The sequence below is a fragment of the Trichosurus vulpecula genome, chromosome 5 (genome assembly GCF_011100635.1).
Source record: "Trichosurus vulpecula isolate mTriVul1 chromosome 5, mTriVul1.pri, whole genome shotgun sequence".
NCBI classification, from domain to species: domain Eukaryota; kingdom Metazoa; phylum Chordata; class Mammalia; order Diprotodontia; family Phalangeridae; genus Trichosurus; species Trichosurus vulpecula.
This window is the reverse complement of record NC_050577.1, coordinates 104,994,559-105,020,064: the sequence shown is the minus strand read 5'-3', so window position 1 is coordinate 105,020,064 and position 25,506 is coordinate 104,994,559. Positions and strand designations below refer to the sequence as shown.

General features: G+C 40.1%; 1 protein-coding gene across 1 annotated transcript in view; it reads left to right on the top strand.

Moving 5' to 3' along the window:
• LOC118851010 overlaps positions 1–25,506 on the top strand; it is a 269,319-nt gene that overhangs the window by 135,709 nt on the left and 108,104 nt on the right. The window contains exons 85-102 of the mRNA XM_036760604.1: positions 72–188; positions 814–962; positions 1,915–1,999; positions 2,376–2,432; positions 3,817–3,941; positions 6,526–6,614; positions 7,891–7,940; positions 11,403–11,573; positions 12,999–13,151; positions 16,027–16,221; positions 18,141–18,295; positions 20,118–20,286; positions 20,744–20,840; positions 22,049–22,161; positions 22,849–22,974; positions 24,039–24,167; positions 24,283–24,393; positions 24,651–24,713. Coding sequence (XP_036616499.1) covers positions 72–188; positions 814–962; positions 1,915–1,999; positions 2,376–2,432; positions 3,817–3,941; positions 6,526–6,614; positions 7,891–7,940; positions 11,403–11,573; positions 12,999–13,151; positions 16,027–16,221; positions 18,141–18,295; positions 20,118–20,286; positions 20,744–20,840; positions 22,049–22,161; positions 22,849–22,974; positions 24,039–24,167; positions 24,283–24,393; positions 24,651–24,713 — 2,154 coding nt within the window. The remainder of the gene's footprint in view (positions 1–71; positions 189–813; positions 963–1,914; positions 2,000–2,375; positions 2,433–3,816; positions 3,942–6,525; positions 6,615–7,890; positions 7,941–11,402; positions 11,574–12,998; positions 13,152–16,026; positions 16,222–18,140; positions 18,296–20,117; positions 20,287–20,743; positions 20,841–22,048; positions 22,162–22,848; positions 22,975–24,038; positions 24,168–24,282; positions 24,394–24,650; positions 24,714–25,506) is intronic.

Sequence of the window (25,506 nt, the reverse complement as noted above, 5' to 3'; positions counted from 1 at the left end):
CCTTGATCACTCTTAGATGGTTTTAGAAACCCAGAAAATTTTCATTCTTTGTTTTCCCTTTTTGTTCTCAGACAGGAGCTGATATCTGTGGATTCTTTAATGATGCTGAATATGAAATGTGTGCTCGCTGGATGCAACTGGGAGCCTTTTACCCTTTCTCTAGGAACCACAATACAATTGGGCAAAAGGTGAGATACCAGGTTGTGCCTCAGGTCTGCCCTTATGCCAGATCTCCTGCTTCAGTTCCTCCCCCATGACTTAATGGAGCCCTTCTTTCCTGGAAACAACCTCCGTAGTCACCAGTCCTGCCCTTCACAACAAACTGTATAAACTATATTCCTAAAGCCAGTGGAGTTTTCTAGAATATCTCACTTTTGCCAGAAACTCAAGAGATAAAGGCTTCAGAGAGCAGTGATCTTTTCTGTTCTGACTCTGGGCAGTTTTCACATTTCTGCCAGGAGGTTACAATGTTAGGGCCCCACTAATCTTTCACATGTACGCTTTTTCAATGTAACCCACTGCAATGTAAGACTGCTGCAGAAGAAATATATGTTTGGTCTGTGCTGCCCGTGACATATTTTTATTTCAGGGTCTGACTATTTTTAAGGGCAATTGGGGGCAGGGGAAGAAGAATCAGAACATCTGTCCTAGCCAAGGTCAAGGGGGCTGGTAGCCTGGTGAATTAGGAAGCAAGGCATGGAAGACTGTGCAGTTTCCCTGTGTAGTAGAGGGTAGCCTTCTTGTTATCTGGCTTGTTTCCCAGTGAAGTGAGATGAAGGGTTTGGTATGAGTATTCCCTCCTTCTGCTTCTAGAGACAAGACCCTGTGGCTTGGAATTCCACCTTTGAGGATCTTTCAAGAAATGTCCTTCAGACAAGATACACACTGTTGCCTTATCTCTACACCCTGATGCACATGGCCCATGTAGAAGGCAGCACTGTTGTCCGGCCCCTCCTTCATGAGTAAGTGCCCACTCTGTGTCTCAGGGTCCTGTGTTGGATTCTATTTTGAAATTCATTTGGGAACTCTTTTTGTGTTACCTCCCCCAATTAGAATTTGAGGTCCTCGAGAACAGGGCCAGTCTTTATTTTCAGTTTGCTTCTCCACTGCCTTGCATGGAGTGAGCACTTAATCAGTGTTTTTTTCCTTCATTAATTCATTCTGAAATGAAGTATATTCCTTGGGTACAGAGGCAGCCTATGGAAACAGGCATAAACCTTGGAGTCAGAAGATCTGTTTGTAGCTGCTGTCGTGGATCTCAGCTATGACAGTAACTTGTGACCAGGAGCAAACCACTTATTCTCTCTGAGGCTCAGTTTTCTTATCTGTAAAGTGGGGACAATAATAAGGGCACTTCCCACCTCATAGGTTTGCCATGAAGGAAGTATTCTGCAAACCTTAAAGCACTATATAAATATGTGAGGTTTTGGTTAAAATTTTTACTCTTTTAAAAGATTCCTATTAGGTAGGGACATTTGATATTCCAAAAGTCTTTCCTTTTTGGTTTAGTGATATAGTGAATCATATTTTTCTTTTTAAAACAAGAATTTGATTTCCTTTTAATGATGGCAAAGAGCTAGATTTAGTTTAAAACATTTACTGAACATCTGCATAATAGTAGGCAAAAGATCTGGGCCTAGAAAATACGGCGAAGTCACCTTGATATTTCAAATCTACCATCATTAATATCCTTACCTGTGCCCAATTAAACCAGACCTGGAGGAAGAAGGAAGGACACAAAAGGAAAAGAAGTTGGCCTTTTGTTGAGGGGCGCCCAAGGCCCCTGGAGATTTGTCCAAATCATGAAATTGAACTGATTTCTCAAGTCTCTTTGAGCACTAACTTTAGGGATCCAACGGCCAGAGAGAACAATGTCCATATTGTTTACTTGTGGCACTATGTTTCTCCGTTCAGGTTTGTGGAAGACAAAGAAACTTGGGACATATTCCTTCAATTCTTGTGGGGTCCAGCCCTCTTAGTCAGCCCTGTTCTGGAACCTGTGAGTATGGATTCTCCTGAGCCTATATAAGATCCAAACTGAGATACAATATTGAGCAGAAGAATTGGGCCTGAGCTTTGCATTCTGAGTCGTAGGGTTTAGTCCTTGTGTTGGCATGAAATTGTTCTGCAGTTTTAAATCATTCCCAATTTTTCAATTTCCTTATCTGTAAAATGAATGATACTTCCACCTACCTGAAGTCATGGAGTCATTGGAAGACTATCAAGAAATGATAAATCCACAGGATATTTGCTTTTGAATACTCTTAAATGGAGCAATTATTAATCATGTTAATCCTTCTAGGAAATTTTGATCAATTTGTCCATATATCTATTCCATTAAAAAAAACCCACAACAACTATTTAATTTATTGCAGAATACCTGGAACGTGACTGCCTACTTCCCAAGTTCCAGTTGGTATGATTATTACACGGTAAGTGTGTTTGATGGGACATAGGATCTCATGGTTTCTCTGTTCAAATTAGTGTGAAAGTTCTGGGTGTGGAATGGGCCTTTGCTGGCTAAGGTATTTCATGCAGGAATATTATCAGGATCTGGGTAAGGTTTGCCCCATGCAGGTTTTGAATGTTTGACCCTGTCATACTCTGTCATTAATACTCTTTCTTGTTTTCTTGATCTTAAGTTTTGGATTCTGGAACTCACTCAAAGCAGCATTTTGCACAATACTTGAAGGAGACATTGTGAGCTGACTGTAGTCATATCTCATTTGAGGATTTTGAGCTCTGTGAAATGATCAGAATCGTATTTTGCTTAAAGGGTCTAGAAATCTTATGCTCTTTTTGGTCAGGTTAATGCTTCTTTCCTGAATATAACCCCTTTTGACCCATTGTGTCATCTCTGCCACATAGTACGTGCCTAATGATGTTTTTGGAGCAATTTGACCTTTGTTCCCTTGTCAATTAAGTAAGAAAACGAGAAAAGGTGGCCTTTAAGGTCCCTCTCAGTCAGCCCTTATTGAGAACATTGTCATAGCCTTCAAAAGCATTTTAATGCTTTGCTTTAATTCAATTAACTTAAAATTAAAATTTATTTTAATTTGATTAATTTAAAAATTCTCTAATGCTATTTTTAAAAATGTCCCTGAAGACTAAGTCACCATGGCCAAGGTGGTGGAGGAATAATTCTTCCTACCTTCCACTCCCCCAAAGTACTTGATAAGACTGACTTTTCTGCGAGGAAAGAGGCTTAAATAAGAAGTGACTTTCCTTTTCCCTGTTCTAGGTATGTAGTCTTTATAAGGTTTTCTCAGGGTGACCTTTTCAAACCCTTTCAAAAGAAGAATTCCACTATCTTTGATCCCATGTTTAACTTCTATCCTGCCTGGGAAGTTAGTTTACTGCATTGGATGAGTACCCATTGTATGCAAAGCCATACACTGATTTCTGAGGTTATCCCTGTGCAACTCTGAGGAAGGGTCCCTGTTCAGGGGGAACTCATAGCTTGAGTTAGAGAGATAGGCTAGGGCTAGGCCCACCATGAACCTGTACTAAGAGAGAAAACAAAGATCTGTGTAGCACTGTGGTCCTTTTGAAGGCTAAAGTGGGCTTTGGTGAATAAAGTGTTTCTTCTCAAAGAAAGGTTTCTTTGATGAAAGGCAACATTTGATTGAAAATGGAACAAAAAAGTTAGGAGGAAAATGCAGAGAAGAATCCATAGGCAGATAAAGATAGTCAGGAAGTGAGGAGTCATGGTGGGGGACCAAAGTCAGAAATTCCTCTTGTCCTTTTACTTCTAAGTTACTGAGGTATGGTGAGATGCAAGAACTCATTTTCTCCTGGTCTTCCTCTCAACCATAGGGCTCAGACATTGGAGTGAGGGGACAGTGGAAGAACCTGCCAGCCCCTCTTGACCACATCAATCTGCATATCCGTGGGGGCTACATCCTTCCCTGGCAAAAACCTGCAAATAACACCCACTATAGGTGAGTGAGGGGAGCCACATCCTTCTGCCCTTTCCAGAGGTGTGACTCAGATTCTAATGGTAACTGTATTTGTCCTTTTCTTGAAAAGTAGTGGATAGAGTCCTGGAGTTGGAGTCCAAAAGACTTGGGATTGAGCTGACTTTTAGGTGTGTGACTTTCCGGAAATCCCACAAACTCCAAGGACTTCAGAGCTTTCATTATACTTAACCTTCCTACCTCACTGGAATTATTTTGAAAATAACAAAAACATTCTAAATCTTAAGGGTTTGTTTAAATGTGAGTCCTTATCATTTTTCTCTGGGATTATCTTGTTTTGTTTTTTGTCTTTTCAGTTGCTCATTACCAAGAGCATCACAAAGGATGAGGCTCATTTTGTTATTTAAGCAGGGGCCTTATGAGCATCCTTCATTTTCATTGACTGTGTCTTCCAAGCCTGGAATGCTCTCCCTCCTCATCTTTGCCTCTTGGCACTTTTTGCCTCCATTTCACTATGAGCTCCCTGGGAGCAGTGACTTTCCTTTGAATTTCATTGCACCCTCATCACTGAGTGAATGCCTGGCACATAGTGAGCACTCAATGTTTGTTGACTGACCATTAGATAATATATCATGTGAATGAATGCACCTTGTGATATATTTTATGGGAATACTGCACTATCTACTCCATGACAGATGAAATAAAATGAATCTATGTTGAAAATACCATTTAAACATTTAGAAAGGTCATGATTCATATTCATTTCTGCTCAGTGTACTCTAAGGATCATGGGAAAAATCTCTGAACATAAGTATCCTTATAGGAGGCATCAGGCATAATCTTTCCACTTACCTGACCTCTACTCTAATTCTGGCCTTTATCACCAATCTCCTAGAGCTTTACAATGCCTTCCCAATTGGCCTTCTGCATCCAGACTCTCCACTCTCCAAACCATCCTCTACTTTGTTGCCTAATTGAGAGGAATAAATCATAATTCTGAGTCCCAGTTCTTAGGCTCAGAAAGTTTCACTGTCTCCCTCTTAGATTGATTATAAAGTGCTGTGTATAATATGTAGCATGTAAAGCCATCTCTGTATGGCTCTAGCTTATCTTTCCAAGCTGATTCTATGTTATTCCACCTCACACGTTCTGTATACCAACTCAAATGACCTACTTGTTCTCTACATCCAGAAAGTCCATCTCACACCTCAGTGGTGTAAGAAATGGGAGGAGGAGTTTTGTTTCCACAGAACTAAAGGTGTGCTTCCCTGCCCTCCCCCACCCCAGCTTTAGCAGAGACCAGGCCTCAAGGTCGGTCAGGTGGGAGGTCAGAGGCTTCTAAGCATGTGCATGCTTTTTGAGAAGGCAGTCTGGGGAATTAGAGAGGCCAAACCCACTTGAACCAGTTCAGGCTTATCTAGGGTCTGGTCTTGGTCAAGAATCCAGGCCTAATTTGCATATGTTAAAGAGGGAAAGTAGGGGAAGTAAAAGAACATAGTTTAATCCTAAACTAAGACAAGGAAAATCTAATTAACTTCACTTTTACTTCTGTATCCATATTATCCTATTTATATAAACTGTATAACCTAGGAAAACTATGTAAAAAACAAAGATTGTAAACTAACCATGACTCTAGCAGGAGTGGAGGGAATGGTTACCCCTGCTCCTGCAGCTGTATCAGTGTGAGTGTTTCCGCGAGCACTGCACCCGTTCTCCCGGGGAGCATAATAAAATGCCTTCCTCTGCCCACTCTGGTCCTGAATTCTTTGGATGTGAATGGGCAAATCACATGGATTTTCCTAAGGTCAAGTGAAGGGAAGCAACAGGCAGCGGAAGCTCGCCAGGCTTACTCCTGGATCTTGTCTTGGGGTGTCCTGTGATCCCCACTGCGGTGTTAAGAGGGCTACCACTCTGTATTCCCTTGGGGAACCCTGTGGTCTGCGTGGCCTTCTTAAGGGGGCATCACATGGGACTTCCGGCCCTGTCTCGGGAGCCTTGTGATCTTACTGCCATCCTAAGGGGCTATCACTTGGGTCTTCCTTAGGGTCTGACCCCTAGGAGGCCCTGTGATCCCCACGGATTAAGGGATGGCTACCACTTGGTCTTCCTCTGGGAATCCTGTGGTCTGTACAGCCTTCCCTAGGGATTATCACAGGGTTCTTCTTCAGGACTTTGGCCCTGCCTAGGAAGTCCAGTGATCGCCAAAACCACCACAGTGGTAACTTAGAATATAGTCTGTCCCACATGCCTGGAATGCTCTTATTGGAACCCCTTAGTTTCTCTCATGGCTCATCTCAAGTGTAACCTCCTATAAGAGATCTTTCCTGAATTGTGCAATGACTGGTGTTTCAAACACTACTCCACAGCAGGCCCAAAATGTTCTCTTTATTTTGTATTTACTTATCTGTGAAATAGCTACAATATAATACATGCTGTCATCCCCTCTTCCCAGTAGGATCTAAGTTGCTTGAATGCAGTAAGCATTTCCTTTTTTTTCTTCCTTTGAACATGTAGCCACTAACATGGCTTAATAGTTGCTTAATAAAGGCTTGCCACATGACTTTTCAAGAGAAGGAGGAGGACTAATTTTAATTTCTGATGTTTATAGCCGGAAAAATTCCCTGGGACTGATTGTCGCTTTATCTGACAATGGGAGAGCTGAAGGAGAGTTTTTCTGGGATGATGGACAGAGTATTGGTAAGTTAGATTTTCTTAAGGTCAATGAACACCATTCTCTGTCTCTCTGTCTCTCTCTCTGTCTCCGTCTCCGTCTCTGTCTCTGTCTCTCTCTCTCTCTCTCTCTCTCTCTCTCTCTCTCTCTCTCTGTCTCGCTCTCTCTTCCTGCCTCCCTCCCTCCCTTTCCCCCTCATGTCTCACTCACTCTCTCCCTCCTTTTCTTTTCCCTTACTTCATTTCATCCCTCTCTTTTTTCCTTTGATTACTTATCTCTCATACCTTCCTACTTTCATTCCTCCCTTCCTCTATCCTTTCTCATCCTTTACTTCTTCTTCTTCCTCTATTCTTCCCTTTCTCCATTCTTCACTTCCTTGCTTTCTCTCTTTTTCATTTCCTTACTCTCTTCTTCCCTTGCCCTCCCCCTCCCTTGCTCCTTCCCCTTTATCTCCTTCTTTCATATTGTCTCTTGGCTATGATGCAGCTCTTAAAGTTACTTAGAGAATAGAAAAAGTTGTTGGAAATAAAAAGTCACAGAAAGTAAGCTTGATTTATAGCATAACACTTCATCCTCTCAAGCATTTAATTTGATGGCTTTCTCTGGGAGTCAGGAGGACTTGAGTTCAATTCCCACATGGGGCACACACTGGTTGCATGACCCTAAGCAAATCACTTAATCTCTAAGTATCCCAGGCAACTCTAACACTTAAAGTTGGAAAGAACAAGCCAGTCTTCACTGATAGAGGAAGTGCTTAACCAGGAGCTCTCTAAACTAATGAAAGAGCAGGCTGACATTACTCTCTTTTAATCATATTCCTAAGGACAATAATTGTAGATCGTAAATGTGAAAACTAAGGTTAAGTATGAAAATTAAGGATTAAAGTTTTTTTTTTTTTAACGACCCTGATTTCAGGGTCTCCAATTGTCTCCAAGCAATGATAAAATTGAAAGGAGCAAAGAAATATTGGTCTTTCCTGCTTTCATGGTCTTAACCTTTTACAAATATGAATAATTGAAATGAAATCAATGCCCATTCTTCAGTATTCTCACAGATTTGTCTCCTACAATCACAAGCCTCTTTTCAAGAGCTTTAGAATCCTGAAAACCATTAATGGCACAGTGTGGGAGGTGCTGTGTAGTTTCATTGCATTGGATAAATTTTAAGTGTCTTGAAAACACAGAGGACAGGAAGAACCAGGTAGGCTAAAGGCCTCAAAGGTAGTGAAAAGTCAGGGGTGCCATGTGTCTCAGGCTGGGCACGATGGGACCCAGTGGAATTCACTCTGTTATCTTGTTGCAGATACTTATGAAAGGGGGAATTACTATTTTTCAACCTTCTCTGCCAGTCAGGTGAGTATTATTGGTGCCTTTGACTCTTGGTTCATTTTCTCAGCAAAATTAGTGGCACTGACAGCTGATAATAATGGTAGGAAGTAAGGCCTACCTTATGATAACACTTCTGTGAGCCATGACTTAAGGCTATGACCTATCCTTTTGTCCAAGGCATACAACGACAACTTCCAAAAGAGTCTATTAGAGCATATTGTCAACTCAAATTAGAGTTGAGAAAGAACTTTTCAGTAACTTCATCCTAATGGAGAATTCATAATGCAATAGACCTGGAAGGATAAAGAACCACTTGCCTTCCCCAATTCCTCCACTCCCTGTCCTCTTTCCCTAACTCTGTAATGTCAGATATTAGATTACTTATCTCTTCATTCACTAGACTCTTTTCTCCCCACAGTTTTTTTTTTTTTGTTGGAAAATTGAAACATTTTCCTTGCCCCAGTCTTGTGGTACTTCTATTTTCCACAGTCTTTCAGATATTACTAACTGTAGGTTAGTAATCATAAATCTGGTTATTTCAGGCCCCGATGATATACCTTATCTAGACTGAGTGAAATGAATTTTTTAAAGGTAGTAAGTGGTCTCTACCAGTCTGCTTCCTTGTCTTTGGTATTAACCCACTGTTGGTCATTTGTGTTCTGACATTTCCAGTAAAGTCAAATGCTTCATCCTTTTTCTGAGCCTCCCTTTTCTCCCAATATATCTTAAAAGCCAAATGGAATCAAGTTTTTTGTCCTCAGACTCTTTGGCAGCCTCAACTATATCATTCCTAATTCTGTTTTTACAGAACTGTGCTATATTCCTTTATTCATCTTCTCTCACTTCAATTTTCCATACATTTCTTTCCAAAATCTAAGCAGATTGGTTAGTTTCCTATGTATCTACATTAGTCTTTCCATACAATTCCCAGTTTTCCTTTTCACTATAAGTATTTCCTTTTAATGTCTTTAGAATTTCCATCTTGACCATCTTCCCTCCCTCTGAACAGGTTAATGGTAGGGAACCATAGGTTTCTAGGGGTGCTCGAGACCCCAAAATACTGACACTGGGTCCTGGGGAAAGAATTCGACTCAAGCCTTCTCAGCGAAGGGAAAAGACAAAGTTTATTAGAGATTCACCTTAATGGGCTGCCTTAAGAAATCCCACCCTTTCTGAGGCCTGTTTTCACCGGGGGACCACATTCAATCTAAGCTGAGCTAGATTGAATCTGAGCTGAGCTAGATTGAACCTGAGAGTCTTCATGGAGGAAAGATGGAGATTATATACACAAAGGTTGTAGACGGGATTGAGGGGTGGTCTGGGGTGACTAGAAGAGGGGTTCAGGGAGGGTCCTGAGGAGGAGTCTAAGGAGGGTGTGATGAGGTCAGAGTCCAAGAACCAAGAGAATGGAATTAAGGGTTGGAAGTAGCTGAAGGCATGGATATTGATAATGTCAGGGTTGGGAAGTAACTGAAGGCATGCATATCCATAGTAACAACAGAGGGCAAAGTTTAGGTAGAGATTTGGGCCTAATGACAATGTAAGGCTTATGGCCTTAAGGAAAGGCCAGATCTAGTTGGAAGATTCAAGGACAGCTCAAGGGGGCTCCCAGAGACTGTATTCCAGATTCAAGGGGGTTCCTAGAGACCATGCCCTCAACCCCTCCTTGACTGATTTTTTTGAAAGCATTTTAGGAAAACGAACAGGAATAAGTATTCATGTAGCACCTCTGGGCCAGGCCCTGTGCCCTCTTTAAACAAGGCCTCTCTTTAAACAAGTATCATCTCATTTGATCCTGGCAATAACCTTGTGAAGTAGGTGCTATGATTATCCCCATTTTAGAGTTGAAGAAACTGAGAGAAAAAGAGATTAAGTGTCTTGCTCAAAGTCGCACAGCTAATCAACTAGTTCCCTCATTGCTATATGAATATCATTCTGAGATATCAACTTCTTAGTTGCCTGTTCAGTTACCAAATTAATTTTTCCTTTCCATAATCACTTCCTTCAGTGGGCAGCAATGAGGAAAATACAGCTTGTGCCCTTATGAAATTCAGTTTATTACCCAAGACTTCATGATCATTGACAATCCTTTTAAATTCCTTCGGGAAGTGTCATTTTAGTGTTCACTTCTGGCTCGCAAATGCAGTTGATCTAATATCTCTAGCTCCTAACCTGTCAGAAGTTGTAACCACTATGATTGCTTTAATCACTCATCTGTAATTCAAACAGTCTTGTGAAACAATATCCTGACTTTTGGAATGTAATATGTTCTCCTTTCCTTTGCACATGTAATATGTCCTCCTCTCCTTTCTCGGTTCAACTTTAAATAAGAATTTCTGTTAACCTGAGAATATTCTCAAACTCTCAAATGAAAATCAGAGAATGTCAAACACTTTCAAAAAATTTGCTTCAATTCCAAGTGATGGAATTGTGATGGAGAGTTTCTTTTAGACAAAGACATCACTAAAACCAGTTTTGCATTTAGTGACTAAAATATATATCTTTGCACGTATGACACTTATTAGTACAACCTGTGAGCTATTAAATGAAAGTATGTAGAGAGCAGTTTGTGGTCACTATCTTGCTACTTCTATGGTAACATTTCTAAATAGAAACATGTGTGGACATATAAATACATGAATCATTTATTCACAGAGATTGTGTGTTATAATGGGTAAGGGCCATCTGTGAAATCAGGAAGCTATGACTTTTAGTCCTGCTTCTGACACATTTGAGTTGTGTGGCCATTGGAAAGTTATTTAACATTTTGGTGCACCAGGTAGCTCTTTATGACAGAAAGTTACAGATGAGTTACTGGCCTGGTATAGTTTCCACAATCTATGTTTCATAACAATAGGAAATCACAGGGCTCATTCACTTCCACTGATGTCCAGCCTTCTTTCCTTCTTTGTCCTCTCCTAGAGTATGACAAAGTATGCGTAAGTTCTACACAGATTCACAGACCTTGTCCTTTTTTACCAATATGAAATTCTTTTGGTTTCTTGGGTCGCTTGGACAGAGAAGTTGGACAGAACTGGACATATCACTTGGAAAGCTCATCCTTCTACTGAGTAAATGTCTAGAGAATCCAGAGAGTGTACCAGCAGCCAGAATTCCAATGTGGCTGTCTAAAGCCACCATGGGGAACTTAGTCCTTGATTTCATGTCAATCAGGCTAATGAGCTTTCTCATTACTGAGTGGAGAAGAGAAGGCTCATGATAGCATCCATTCTAACACAGCAAGGAATTCCAGTCTTTTCAGCCATCTCCCTGATGGAGCTGCTGCTTGTTTGATTTAAAGCAAGAGACCCACTACTAATGTGTTAGGACTATTATTCTCCCTCCCTCCCAATACAATCTCTCCCTCCACTTGCCAGAGGAAGTAAAATAGACATCATTGTCCTTTGGGTGTCTTGGAGAATGTAATTGTTACAGAATTGGATGTAGGGCAGGATAACCTGGACACTGTCTTTGGGTATCTTTTAGAATCGCCTAGATGTCAAGGTTGTGCACATGAACTACAATGATCCAGATGGCCTAGCATTTGAAGAGATCAAAATCTTTGGGTTGAACATCAAACCAGTTAATATTGTTGTGACAGAAAATAATGTTCCAGTCCAATCTAATGCTGAGATCAATTATGATTCTGCGACAAAGGTAAATACTTCCTCCATCATTCTCATTTATTGTGCATTTAAGCCAATCAATTGTTCTGTATAAACTAGGTTTTCCTGTTTCACACCTTTAAGCATCAGCATTTATATTTTACATATTAACTGATGTTTAAATGGGCATCTTACTAAAGTTCATTTTAGAAGTCCATGTATACGGAAGACATCATAAATTATTTCAGATTTTCCTGCTTCTTCGAGGTCACTGTTATATGTTCCAGGTATAAGAATGGATTGGGAATGAACATGTAGATGTTAGAGGATTTAGAGCTAAGTGGACATTAACTTCCAGGCTGCCTTCTTTTAAAACCAAGAAGTCTCTGTCATGTATCAAGCTTGCTTTTTCCTCCAAAAATGTCCACAAGCAAATGCCAGCTTGCTTTTTCTCCATTTGCCCTTTTCCCCGGCTGTCTTTATTTTACACCAATTATTGACTGAAAGCCCAAAATAACCTTTCTATAGTGTGAAAACTCTAGATTCAGGAAAACCACCAGCAATATTTTTCTTCACTATTCATTAATATTTATCCCTTTGGATGTTATTAAAAGTACTCTTATTTTTTAATACCCCAGCTAAGGTTAGATATTCTTTTCCACTTTTCCATTCACTGTTTTGTCTAATTTGTATTGTAATTTGAAGATATGTGAAATGGGAATATCCCTCATCACCATACAATTTTGTGGAAGATTTTTTGGAGCATGGCTCCTGACAATGATTTAGAAAACCTTTCTCACTGGGAAAACATTTCTTCAGAGGTGCCCCCAAGTTGTAATATTTTGAAAATCTTCTGACCCCTTGAGATTTCTGTAATGTACTTCTCAACATTTGAATGGATGCAATAGAATTTGACAGAAAGGAATAGCTAGGCTTCCATTGAGAATGATGAGGGCTGCACCCAAGAGGAGGAAGATAATAACGGAAACCTGTCTTTACCGTCTGGTTCAAAAGATAACATGTTATTCAATGGATTCTATGAAAGGGTCACAATGATTTTGCTTATTATTTCCCACTGTTCTATCAAGCCTTCTAAAACTATCTAGCTTTGAATGAGTATCTAAGATTAGAGTCATAGAACCCGAGTTAGAAATTTTGAGGAATTTGGAGTTCCTTTTGTCCAGTCCCCTGTTTGTGCAGGACTGATTGAGTGAACGATTCAGCTTTGCTCAACATAAGGTCAGCTCTTTGCCAAAGAAACTTTGCTAGGTTATTTTTTTTTTTGGTGAAATAACATGTTATATGATCTTAGCAATTCTTAGTTTGGATGGGAGAAGAAAGGAAGGGAAAAACACCACGTGATTACATCAGAGTTGTGATAAAGAGGACCAGTTTTGTGTGTGGTCAAAGGAAAGATTCTTTGCATGATAGAAATGGTGACTCTCCCTGACTTGCAACATCCATTCTGACTTGACAGGTCGGTAACATCACAGGGCTTCACCTTGAATTGGGGAAGGAATACACGGTGGGATGGTCTAATGACATCACAGATACAGAAAAGTTTGATTGCTACCCTGATGAAGATGGTGTCAATGAAGAAAACTGTCTTTTGCGCAACTGTGCCTGGGAGGTAAGATTTTACACACACAAAAACAAATACACACACACTTCCAAAGACTATAAGCTTGTCCCTCTCTCCTTTACTTCACTTTCAACTCATCATATTGGTGCCTCCTCCCCCATTTTAATGAGATTAGGCAAGATAAAGAAGGTTAGACAGAGATGAGAGGCAAATCTCTGCCAGGACAAGCAGGAGAGGGATCAACCATGGCCAAGATTATTCAGTGTCTCCCTGTAAGCTGCATAAGGACCCCTGATGTCTCCATTGTAAAGAAGTTTATGTTTGTGGAAATACTAAGGAGACAACTGGTTATTACCAAGCACGTGGTATCTGTTGGTATCTCTGTAGGGTTTTTGGTTTCTATATGCTTCAGGTTTAGCTAATCAGGTAAAGGTGTAAATAAGGGTAAGACCTCTCAGTTCTAGAAGACCCTATGAAGTCAAGAAGCTTCCTATCTGTGGGCGTATGTGAAATTGGAGGACCATTCTCCATACCGACCAAGCCCATGCCACTATATTAGTGTGTTAAAATTCAATGAAAATTAGCCCTGGACTTTGCTGAATTATCTCCCCTGTGGAACCAGGGAGTGAATTGTATTGCTTCTGTGACTCAGTGTAAGTCTAGATCATACCCTTGTGTAAGCAAATCCTTGGGATAGCAGAGCGTTGGGCAAACTGTAAAAGACTGACATGTTACTCACAAGTTTCCTTGTGGTACAAGGATTGTATGAGGAATTGGGGCTCTTGGTTTTTACTCTTATTGATCTATTTTTGGGTTCAAAATAAGAAAAGCAGGGGGGGCAGACTTCTCTGAGAAGTGGGTGGGAAGTGTGGAAGAAAGAAGAAGCCAAGGGAAGACCTTGGAAAGAAAGCAGCTGGGGAGTAATTGAATGAATGTTGGACCTGGAACTAGAAAAGACCTTCTTCAAATCCCAGCTCTGATGTTTCCCAGCTCTGGGATGGGACATTCCCATAATGCCTCTTAGCCTCAGTTTTCTAATCTGTAAAATGAGCATTAGGAATTCTGTTATATTTATCCCACAGGGTCATTAGCAGTATTAAAGCAGTTAAAGGATGAAAGAACTTTGAAAACTGTAATGAAATATACACATTTTTGTAGTTCACTTTGTTTCTGTGGGAAAATAACATTTCAGGCAAACTTCTACAATCTCATGTGCTGACAAGACAATGCATATCAGGCACTAAAGAAGAATTTATGAAATGTGTAATGTGTGCATGGCACTGTGTTAATCATCAGGGATACAAAGAAAGGAGGAACAAAACCTTTGTCCTCACTCTTGTCTCATTCCAATTGAAGAGACAATGTGTAAATAATTTTTTATCTGTAAGATAAGTGTAGAGTATATCGAAGGTAATTTAAGAGAGCAATGCTCTAACAGCTTGGCAGAGGTTGGGGTGTAACTGGAAAAGGCCTCCAAGAGAAGGTGGTCCAAGAGTCTGGTAAAGGGACAGAGAATTACAGGTGTGGAAGACAGCCAGTTTAGAGGCATGCAGATGGGATGGAGATGACTGTGATTTAACTAGACTACAGTCCTGTCATTGAGACTGGATCATAGAGTATGTGAGGAATAAAGCGTAAGTAGATTAGAAATGTAGGAAAGAACCAGGATGTGAAATGCCTTTAGATAGCAAAGAGCAGATTTTCAATTTGATCCTGCAGGTGATAGAAAATTACTGGAGTTTAATGTGATGTTACATGTAACATGGAGACATTGAGTGTGAAGTTAAGTAGTATGGAAACATATGTAACATTTTTCCTTCAGGAAAAGGCTCCTAAGTGGCTCCTAAATGGATAATATGATTGAGGACAAAGGGACATGAGGTAGGGAAACAAAATAAATGTATATTTCAGTTCAGCTAGATGGGACAGTAGTTAGAGCACAGAGCCTGGAGTCAGGAAGACCTGAGTTCAAATCCAGCCTGAGACACTTACAAGCAGTGTGACCCTCAGCAAGTCATTTAACTCTGTTTGCCTCAGTTCCCTTTGTCTATAAAATGAGCTGAAGAAGGAAATAGCAAACCATTCCATCTTGGACAAGAAACAAGAAACCCCATATGGGGTCATAAGGAGACAGACGTGATTGAAATGACTGAATAGGAACAGTAAATTTGTAAAACAAGAAATATGTGAAGACACTCCCAACTTAACCATTTTTAAGAGGGAGAAATTCCATAAGTATTATAAACTGAGAATATTTTCTAACATTTTTTATGTGTTGGTCAATTTTACTGATTTTTCGTATTCTTTTCTTTTCCTTCCTCTATTCTTCTGTCCTTTCTCAAACTCTCCAGTTTTATTTCTTTCTTTCCTTCTCCCTTTTATTCATCTCTCTCTTTCTTTTTCTTTCTCAGTTTCTCTTTCTCTCTTTAAAAAATAGCATTTTATATGCAACAGTTCTGTGGGGAAAAGTGGGTAAATAAGGGGGGTAAAAAAGTTAGAAAAAATAATTTAAAAAAGAATATTATTATTACAGTATGAGTATGAATTGATGAGATTCTATCACAGAGGTGGCTGTGTGAGTGGAGAGAATCTAGGTGAGAAATGTTGAATCGTGAAGGAAGACATGATGGGACTTGGCATCTTTTCACTCTGGACTTACAATATTGAAATTGGAATAATGAACAGATGATTGAAGAATATGAGAAGTGGATAGAGGTTGTTAGCTCTCTGTACCCACAGAATGTGAACAAAGCAATGACTTAAACCTCATTAAACGGGATAGAAAAATTGTTAGGAAGAATTGCCTAAGAAAAGTACTGGACAAGAATCTAAGAGAATTATTGCAAGGAAATGGGGCTAGATGTGACCTACTTTTCTTCCACTTTTATAATTCTGCTGAGTTTCTAATGTTTTTATTTTTCAGCCAACCAGTTCCTCTGGAGTCCCTTATTGCTATATCACCAAATATTATTATACTGCCTCTAACATTCAGAGTACACCAGCAGGCCTAACAGCAACTATCTCCCGAATTCCTGGAGACAGCCACTATCCTTCTACTCCCATAGACGAGCTTCGCTTGGAGGTGACTTTCCATACAAACAACATGCTGCAGTTCAAGGTATGTTCAGCTTAGGACTCTTGTTAACAGAGAGGTTTGTAGGAATCAGCAATATTTATTCAATTAGCAACTCAATCAGCTAGGACTTACTGTGTGGTTACTATGTGCTAGGCAGTGGGCTAACCTGTGGGGATAAAAGGAAAGGCAAAAGCAATTCCTGAGCTCCGGGAATTTACAATATAATGGACGAGACAACTTGGTCATAAACTTATTTAGTATCCACTATGTGCAAGGTGCTCTGCTGGGCTTGGAAGTGTCAGAAAAGAAAACTAGCTATGAGGCAGGAAATTTTAAGTATGATGGGAGTGGTTTAAAGTGTTGAGGCTATGAGAGGTTTGAAAGAAAAAGCAAACACTTGGTTCTTGGGTTGTCATGGTGGACATGGTATTTTTTTCCCTCACTGAAGGTTAAGTTACATTATGATAGGTAGGGAAGCGACGGAACACTTGTAATAGTATTTTGACATGGAATTCCATGATTTTGTACTTGAACAAGAAGTGAATCACACATGAAACCCCCTTTTTCTTCAATCGGGCCGTCTTAATCTCTCCCTACCTCAGTCTCAATGGGTACATCATGCAAGAGACAACCGAATTCTCACCTCTGCTTCATAGATCTTCTGAGAGGCAGTGTACCATAACAGATAGAGCACTGTACTTGGTGTCATGAAGACATCCATTTAAATCTCCTTCCTCATATTGAGTAGAAGCCTTACCTTTGTGAAGCCACTTAACTTCCATTTCTTTATCTGTAAGATGGGATTGTTAATCCTTAGGGTATTTCCCTGTTTGGATTGTGATTGACCTCAAGTGAGGTAATGTATGGAAAGATTTGTGAAAAGTATGAAATGCTCTATATCTATTATTCACTATTGTCACCCCCTTCCCTTTAATTTTTTCCAACCATATTCATATGAGGTATGCAAATGCTTCTTGTATACATTGTGGTACACTAGGCACTGGTTAAGAGAGGCATGAATGACCTGATTTCCATCAAGGAGCTCATAATCTGTTACTGTTACATAGACCAATAAACATTCCCTGGGACTCTACGCCCAGTTCCCCAAATAAAGTTTCATCTCTAAATTAGTCTTTGGAAAGGCCAAACTTGATAATGCAGGCAGCAGAGTAAAACATCTGATTTGGAGGGTGGTTCTACTAAAATTATCTGCCTAAGGTGAAGTTCATATCCTTGTTTGCTGAGTAGACACATCATAGGATCATAGATCTAGAAGTAGAAAGGACATTAGAGATTACATGTGGAAGACACAGATCTTTTGGCCTTAGTTGCATCTGTACAATGAGGTTTGCATTACAGAACTTCTAACTTCACCAGAATGAATGAATGAATGAAAGGATACTTATTAAGTATTTAGTATATGCCATGCAGTGGGGCTACGCTCAAGCACCTTACAGTCTCGTTGTAGTAACACTTGTTGCTCTGAATACTATATGTAATCTAGTAAGATTTTTAGGGTGACAAATAAATTATAGTTCATTGTAGAGCTACTAAGGGGCCTTATCAGCCTTTCCATTAAAACAAAGGGGTTAATGTACACTGGAAAAGTGGAAATTGAATGATAGTACTCCTTTTTTTAATTTTTGGAGTGGGGAAGGCAGGGTAGTTGGAGTTAAGTGTCTTGCCCAAAGTCACACAGCTAGTAAGTATGTCAGGTGTCTGAGGGCAGATTTGAACTCAGGTCCTCCTGACTCCAGGACCAGTGCTCTAATCACTGTGCCACCTAGCTGCCCCCCAATAGTACTCCTCTTGCCATGCATGGATTATTTCAGGAATAAAAGCTGATTGAGCCTCCACAACCATGGAATCATGTCAGCATTCAATTGGTAGAACCTGATTCTAGGAGTACAGAGGTGTGAGCCCCAAGTTATTTATGGAGACAACGGTTTTCTGTTTCCTAGATCGATGATCCCAACAACAAAAGGTATGAAGTCCCAGTGCCTTTAAATATTCCAAGCTCCCCCATCAGCCAACCTGAAAATCTTCTGTATGAGGTGACCATCAAGGAAAACCCATTTGGAATTGAGGTCCGCCGAAAAAGCACAGGCACTGTGATGTAAGTATTTCTGTGCTCCATATGTATGGGCATAAGGGGGCAATCCACATTTTGACTTGACCCTGATTTCTGGAATCATGGAATCAGCTACTGGGTTTGGTCACCAAAAAGTAGTGATCTGGATTTAACAAATGACTTGACATGCCTTGGCTTTGGTTTTTTAATCCATACACTGAGGCAATTTTATCAGCGAATGTATAAGCTTCCTTTCAAGTGTAATGTTTTCCATGACTCCATTCAAGGATTCCATGATGATGGAATATTACTACTGGAAGAAACCTATATTGTCTCTTCTATTTCCATACGCATTATCTGTATAAATTTGTAAAAATATGTTAACACCCTTTAGATGTGTGACCTATGAGTGGGACTGAATCTGTCAGGGAGAGACCTGGAAATATGTGTGTGTGTGTGTGTGTGTGTGTGTATAATATATATATAATATATATATATATGTATATGTATATTTATATATATGTGTATATATGTATATATGTGTATATATATGTATATATATATATAGGACCTCACTTTAAGTTTTTATGGACAAATTCTGCTTTTGTCAATTTCTTCATCACTAAAAAATTTTGTGAACTATGTGTGATTTGTGTCCAGAGTGGGAGAAAGTTAAAAAAAAAGGATTTTTTTCATTCTACCAAGTATAAGACCCAGAAAAGTACTCTGCATTATTATTTGTCATGACAAAAATGTGAAAATCATTCACCAGATGTAGAGAAGACAACTCTATCATAAGGTTAAGCTGTGAGATTAGGCATTGTACATGCCCAGATGCAGGGAAGACCTAGACCGAATACTCCTGGGGTTTCTTCCAAATGGAAGCTGTAGAACATGATGAAAAGACCAATTTTTTCATAATCCAGAGAGAAAAAGCCAAATGAGTACCAATTTGTGCCAACAAAGTAACAACAGTAATAAACTGGATCTTTCCAGGCACCATTTTCTCTAGTCCTCAAGTTTACCAGAAACTTGAATGAATTCCCCAGAGCTCTTGGGTTTATTGCATGTTGTTAAGTTGGACCTGTTGTAAAAAGACCAACGTGAGTTTCCCTGAGAAACAGCTGGTGTGCCCTAATTAAGCAGGTAATGGTAGGGTAGAGAAAGGGTAGGGAAAAGAAGGGGGGAGCAGGATAAGAGAGTAGATGTAACTAGATTTCTGTTTGAGGGATTGGGCTATTTAATAAATTCATGTATAATATTAATAACAATGATAACAACTAACATTAATGTCATGCTTACTCTGGACCAGGCATTGGGCTCAGCACTTTGCATTTATTATCTCATTTGAACCTTACAACAACCCTTGGAGTTAGGTGCTATTACTACCCCCATTTACAGATGAGAAAACTGAAGTAAACAGTGGTTAAGTGACTTGCCCAGGGTCACACAGCTAGTTAGTGTCACAAGTCAGATTTGAACTCAAGGTTTCTTGACTCCCAGCCAGGCCCTCTATACACTGGGTCATGTAGCTGCCAGGTCTGGCATTTAATCCACTGCATTACCTAGCTGCCTCAAGTATATTTGATTGTGTTGACCTAGTACTATTCATTGTGTTGTTCTCTAGTAGTGTTGTTTCTTTATCTAGATTATGAGCTTCCTACGGATAGGAACTATTTCTACTTTTTTTGTTGTTGTATTATCCTAGGTTTTTCTACTGTACCAAGGCCTCTTGCTCATATCTAAAAGCCATTTCCTGTAACTACCTGTAGTCCTGTCAGCCAAAGAAACAGATGCTTCAGAAACTTTGTCCTTAAGTCTAGTAAATGAACCTTTGTGAGAGTCTTGATCTGTTCTTGTGTTTCAGTTGGGATTCCCAGGTCCCTGGCTTTACCTTTAATGACATGTTCCTACGTATCTCCACCCGCCTCCCATCTCATTACATCTATGGCTTTGGAGAAACTGAGCACACGACCTTCCGGAGGAACCTGAACTGGCACACATGGGGCATGTTTTCTCGAGACCAGCCCCCAGGGGTATGTGTTCACAACTGGAGTATTATGTGGCTTGTAGCTATTCATACATATTGTTTTCTTTGGCCCTATTTCAGTTTATCCAAGTTCGTGTTTGTCTTTTATTTTTGAGACCACATTATAAAGGACTTTATTTTTTATTTTAATTTTTAGTTTACAACATTCGGTTCCACATAATTTTGAGTTCCAGATTTTCCTCCCTCACTCCCCAAGACGGCATGGAATCCCATATAGCTTCCACGTATAACTTCGCATCATGTTTGTCTTTTGAGGGTAGTTATGAATGTGTTTAATCAAATTATAAATACATATTGAGTTGAATCATCCTCTCTTTATTCATTTTCCTTGAGACGTTGAACCTCCCCCAAGGAAGGTTATGGATCCAGCTTTATTATCCATTTTCATTTGTGTTTTTTTTGTGTGTAAACCATGGCTGATCTCTTTTCAACTGCTGCCCTAGTATAAGCTGAATTCCTATGGTGTGCACCCCTACTACATGGGTCTGGAAGAGGATGGCAATGCCCATGGAGTGCTCCTGCTGAACAGCAACGCCATGGGTAAGATGAAGGCTTCTTTTCCGACCCCACTTAATTTAAGACTTCTGGGAGATTTCTGAATAGGAGAGTCCCAGTAGAAATCTAAGTAAAATTCAGTACACATTTATGAAGCTCTTGATATGGACAAATCACTGGACTCATTATCAACAACAATAGAGAAATAAAAGACCACATGGTCCGTACTCTCAGGCTCTCTTTAATCTAAAAGTGGAGACAAGATACGTATGTGTGTGTGTTTGTGTGTGTGCTAAGGACAGAAAGGAGGTAGGAAGAAGGGGCTATAAAAATTTAGAGAAGGGAGAAAACACTTGGCCTCCCAGGAGTGAGGAGCTAAGAAGAGTGAGAGAGCACAATTGGTATCTTGAAGGGTGAGGTAGGATTGAAGATGTTGACATGTTACATGCAAGAGGAAAAAGGGCACTTTCGACAGAGAATAATTTGAACAAAAGCAGGGAAATGGGAAAATATTGCATGTTGTATCAGAGAATGATCAATTTATACCTGAAAGAGACTTTGGAGGTCATTGATCCAATCCTCTCCTTTTACAGAAGAGAAAAGTGAGGATTTTTTGGAGTGACCTACGTTTAATAACACGAGTAGGAAGGGGATAGTCAGTGTTGGAGCGCTGGTCTTTTGACTCAAAATTCAGGTTTCTTTGCATTTTGAATGCAGCATAACGTGAATGAGTGACTAGACGAGTTCAGGTTTGATGACTAGGTAATGGGGATAATACTGGCATCAGTAATAATAATTAGAAGAAAAAGAAACATGGGAAGGGGAAGGTGATGGGATTTCTTTGGCAGTACTGAATTTCAGGTGTCTCAAGGTTTTCCTTGTGTGGAATGTCCAATAGTCAGAAGCATTGCATGTCCAGAACCCAAGAAGGCTGCCAATTTGGATTTTGAAGCCATCCACATTTAGCTTGTGGAACTAGATGGAGAAGTTAATGCATACAGAAAGTCTCCAGGCAAATTTCAGTTCTGTATAAGGACAAATGTAACAACAATTAGAGGTTTGAAGGTGGCATGGACTTCTCAAGAGGTGGTCATTTCTGGAAGTCTTCAGAAGGAAACTAGAGGACCTCCTTCCTGTGGGGGGTGATAGGCGATTTCTACTCCTATCTGGATTGGAGAACATGATCTTTAGAGTCTCCTTCAATCTTCTATTCTATGATTCTGGGTCACTGAACACTTATTCTCTGTTTGCAGATGTGACTTTCCAGCCCACCCCTGCCCTGACCTATCGTACTGTGGGAGGTATTCTGGACTTTTACATGGTTTTGGGGCCAACTCCAGAGCTTGTCACTCAACAGTACACAGAGGTAGGAAGTCATGCAATCCTTCATTTGATAATCAAGTGTTTTCTGAGACACTCTAAAGTGTGTAACACTTTATAAGGGACATTTATTTATCTACTCGGTATACATCTTGTATATACCCCATTATCTTCATGCCTCATCCCCTTTAGAATGTGGGGTCTTTGAGGGCAGAGACTTTTGCCTTCTTTGGGTCCTCTGTGCTTAGCACCATGCCTGGCCCTTAGTAAATATTTAATAAATGCCTGTTGATTGACTGGTGGTGACCTTACATAGCCTCTATCTTTGTAGCACGCCAGATCCTAATGTTAGAAGGCAATCAAGAGATATCTAGGAAGCCCATTTTGCCACTTCATTATTATTGAGCTCTTGTAGGGACAATCCCTATGTCATGTGCCCCCTAAGAATCCCAGATTTCTTGAAGGTACACAAATAAAAATAATAGTGTATGTTGGCTTAGTACCTAAAGATGGTTAAAATGCTCTATACTTACTATGTCTTTGGAAATGGCAGGGATTCCCAGGAATGCTAGCTCCCTAGTTTCATGTTGTTTGGTCTTACAGTTACCCTGAGTCATGAGGCCACCACACAATGAAAGAAAATTGTTTTAGTGATTCTGAACTTGATATCACACATATTTCCTCCCCTGAAGGAATGGAATCTATATCAACTATTTTCTGTCTTTGTTTTCAGTTGATTGGCCGTCCAGTGATGACTCCTTACTGGGCCTTAGGCTTCCAGCTGTGTCGCTATGGATACGAGAGTGATTCTGAAATTGCTGAACTCTATGATGCCATGGTGGCTGCTCAGATCCCCTATGTATGGAGCTTCCCTACCCACCACAGCCTCACCTCTCTCTCTACCCCCCAATCCCAGCCTGTGCAATTGTCCTGTGGTCCTCATGGCTTTCATTTCCTCTTCCTCTGGTTTAATTACGCAATTTGAAATTTTTCAAACATGTTTTCAAGTTAAATGTTTGACATTTTAGGCAGAAGTCCTCAAAAAGTGCCATTTCTGAATTTAATTTTTTAAAGAATTGAATTGGTTAAAACATTATACAGTTGAGTACAACTGTAGTTCAAATAGTAAGTAACCACAGCAGCTGAAGAAATCTTAGATGCTTGCTAATTTCCACTTGTACATTGTCACTATGGACATGATTTCCCACAGGAATAATTGGGGTTGACCACCTGTATTCTAACTAGCTACAAAAGAACCAGAGTATGAATAGGATAGAGAAGGACCATGCCATCCTGTTTCTGCCAAAGCATTCAATTTCACTTCTTAATGTCATTTCTCTGCATTAAAGTATTGAGAGCAAAACTACAGGAACCAGGGGATCATAGATTTAGAGTTGAAAGGAAGCTTTCAGGACTTGGAGCCCAACCCCCTGATTTAAAGCTGAGGAAACTGAGACACAGAGAGTTTAACTGACATGCTCAGGATCACCCAGCTAGTAATTATGAGAGCTAGCATTTGAACTCAGGTCCTCTTCACTCAAAAGAAAAAAAAAAAAAACTTGGTCATTTCCACAATGCCTTAGTGCTGCTTAGAGGAATAAGAACATAGGTACTTCAAAGAATTTTGATTTTATTTTGGAATGAGCCATATTATTTTTCTGGGAGATTGTTTCTAGAGTGGTTCAATTTGATCTTTTTCAGCTAGAAATTAAGATCTCACATACCCCAATCACATTGAAAATAATGGTAGGGTGAAGCAATCTAGGAGTGATGATGATTGTTTCCAGGCTGGAGTTTTAACTTGATCCTGGAAAGAATGTTTACAATGGATCTTCCCCACTGCATGAATGAAAAGATGCAGTTACTTTGGATCTATTGTGGTCAAAGTGCTATTTCTCCACTTTCCTTTCCTTTTTCTTCCAGGATGTGCAGTACTCAGACATTGATTACATGGAGAGGCAGCTGGACTTCACCCTCAGCCCTGAGTTTGCTGGCTTTCCCAATCTGATCAATCGAATGAAGGAGGCTGGCATGCGAGTCATCCTCATTCTGGTGTGTGGCTGCGTTAAGATTCCATGATGTCTTCTTGCTTGTTGAGCATTGATGTTTTCTTTGTCTTTGAGTAATTCTGTCTCTGACACTAGTAACGATCACTCATTGGTTGCAGGACCCAGCAATTTCTGGCAATGAGACTGAGCCATATCCTGCATTCACTCGGGGACTCCAGGAAGATGTGTTCATCAAGTGGCCAGATGACAGCGACATTGTTTGGGGAAAGGTAGAATTTAGGATTAGAGATGTTAATTAGACATGAGTGTGAAGGGATATCAGGGTGTTTGTAGTTTAATGGCTCATTTTTTTTCATTGTTTCTGTGTATGTGTGAATTATGGCAATTAGGGCCTCAGATATTTCTGCGAAATAGATTGATTTCAGGATGGTTTAAATTCTCCTCGTGAAATCTCTAAGTTGTGGCCCATCACACATAGGCAAGATTTACTCTAAGGAAATGACCCCCTTTCCTACCTTTCCCCCAGGTTTGGCCTGATTTGCCCGACGTCACTGTCGATGGATCTCTTGACTGGGACACACAAGTGGAGGTAAAGAATTCTTCTGTTGTATGGCCTGTAGAAGCTTTTATAGAAGAGAAGTTGTTTGTCCTGTCCAGATTGTTAAAGGACCATCCTCATGGAGAAGCAACAGTCGTTCCTCTCTTTCTTACTAATGCAGTACTTAGCACAATGCGTGAAATGTAGAGTGCTTTGGAAATGTTCTGGTCACTGCCTAAGCATGTCCTGATTTCCAGTTTTCCTTCCACACTTTTTGGAAGCACCTTCCCCAAAGGACCAAACCTTATTTTTCAGTCCTTATCAGGCAGGCCACCTCCATTGGTTCTCAATATCCTCTCAAAAGGCATTAGTGCATAGCAGCTAGGTGGTGTAAGGGCAGCTAGGTGGTGCCGTGGATAGTACCCTGGACCTCGAGTCAGGAAGACCTCACTTTAAATTTGGCCTCAGAGCCTTACTATCTGTGTACCCCTGGACAAGCTAGTCAAGCCTGTTTGCCTCAGCTTCCAAATCTGAAAAATGAGCTAGAAAAGGAAATGGATAGTACTCCAGTATCTTTGCTAAGAAATCCCTAAATGGAGTCACAGAGAGTCAAGCATGACTGAAATGAATGAGTAACAACTTCAACATGCCAATTATATACGGACACAGGAACAAAGAACTCCCCTAAATAATGTGTATAGGCAGATAAGGTCTATCAGGTAGATGTAGGAGTCCTTTTGTTACAGTTAGGCAGTCAATCCACAGCCTCAGATTTATCTTTATGCCTCTTTGATACGTAATTGTTTTGTGATCCTGTGGATTCTATTAAAGTAAGAATTCTTTG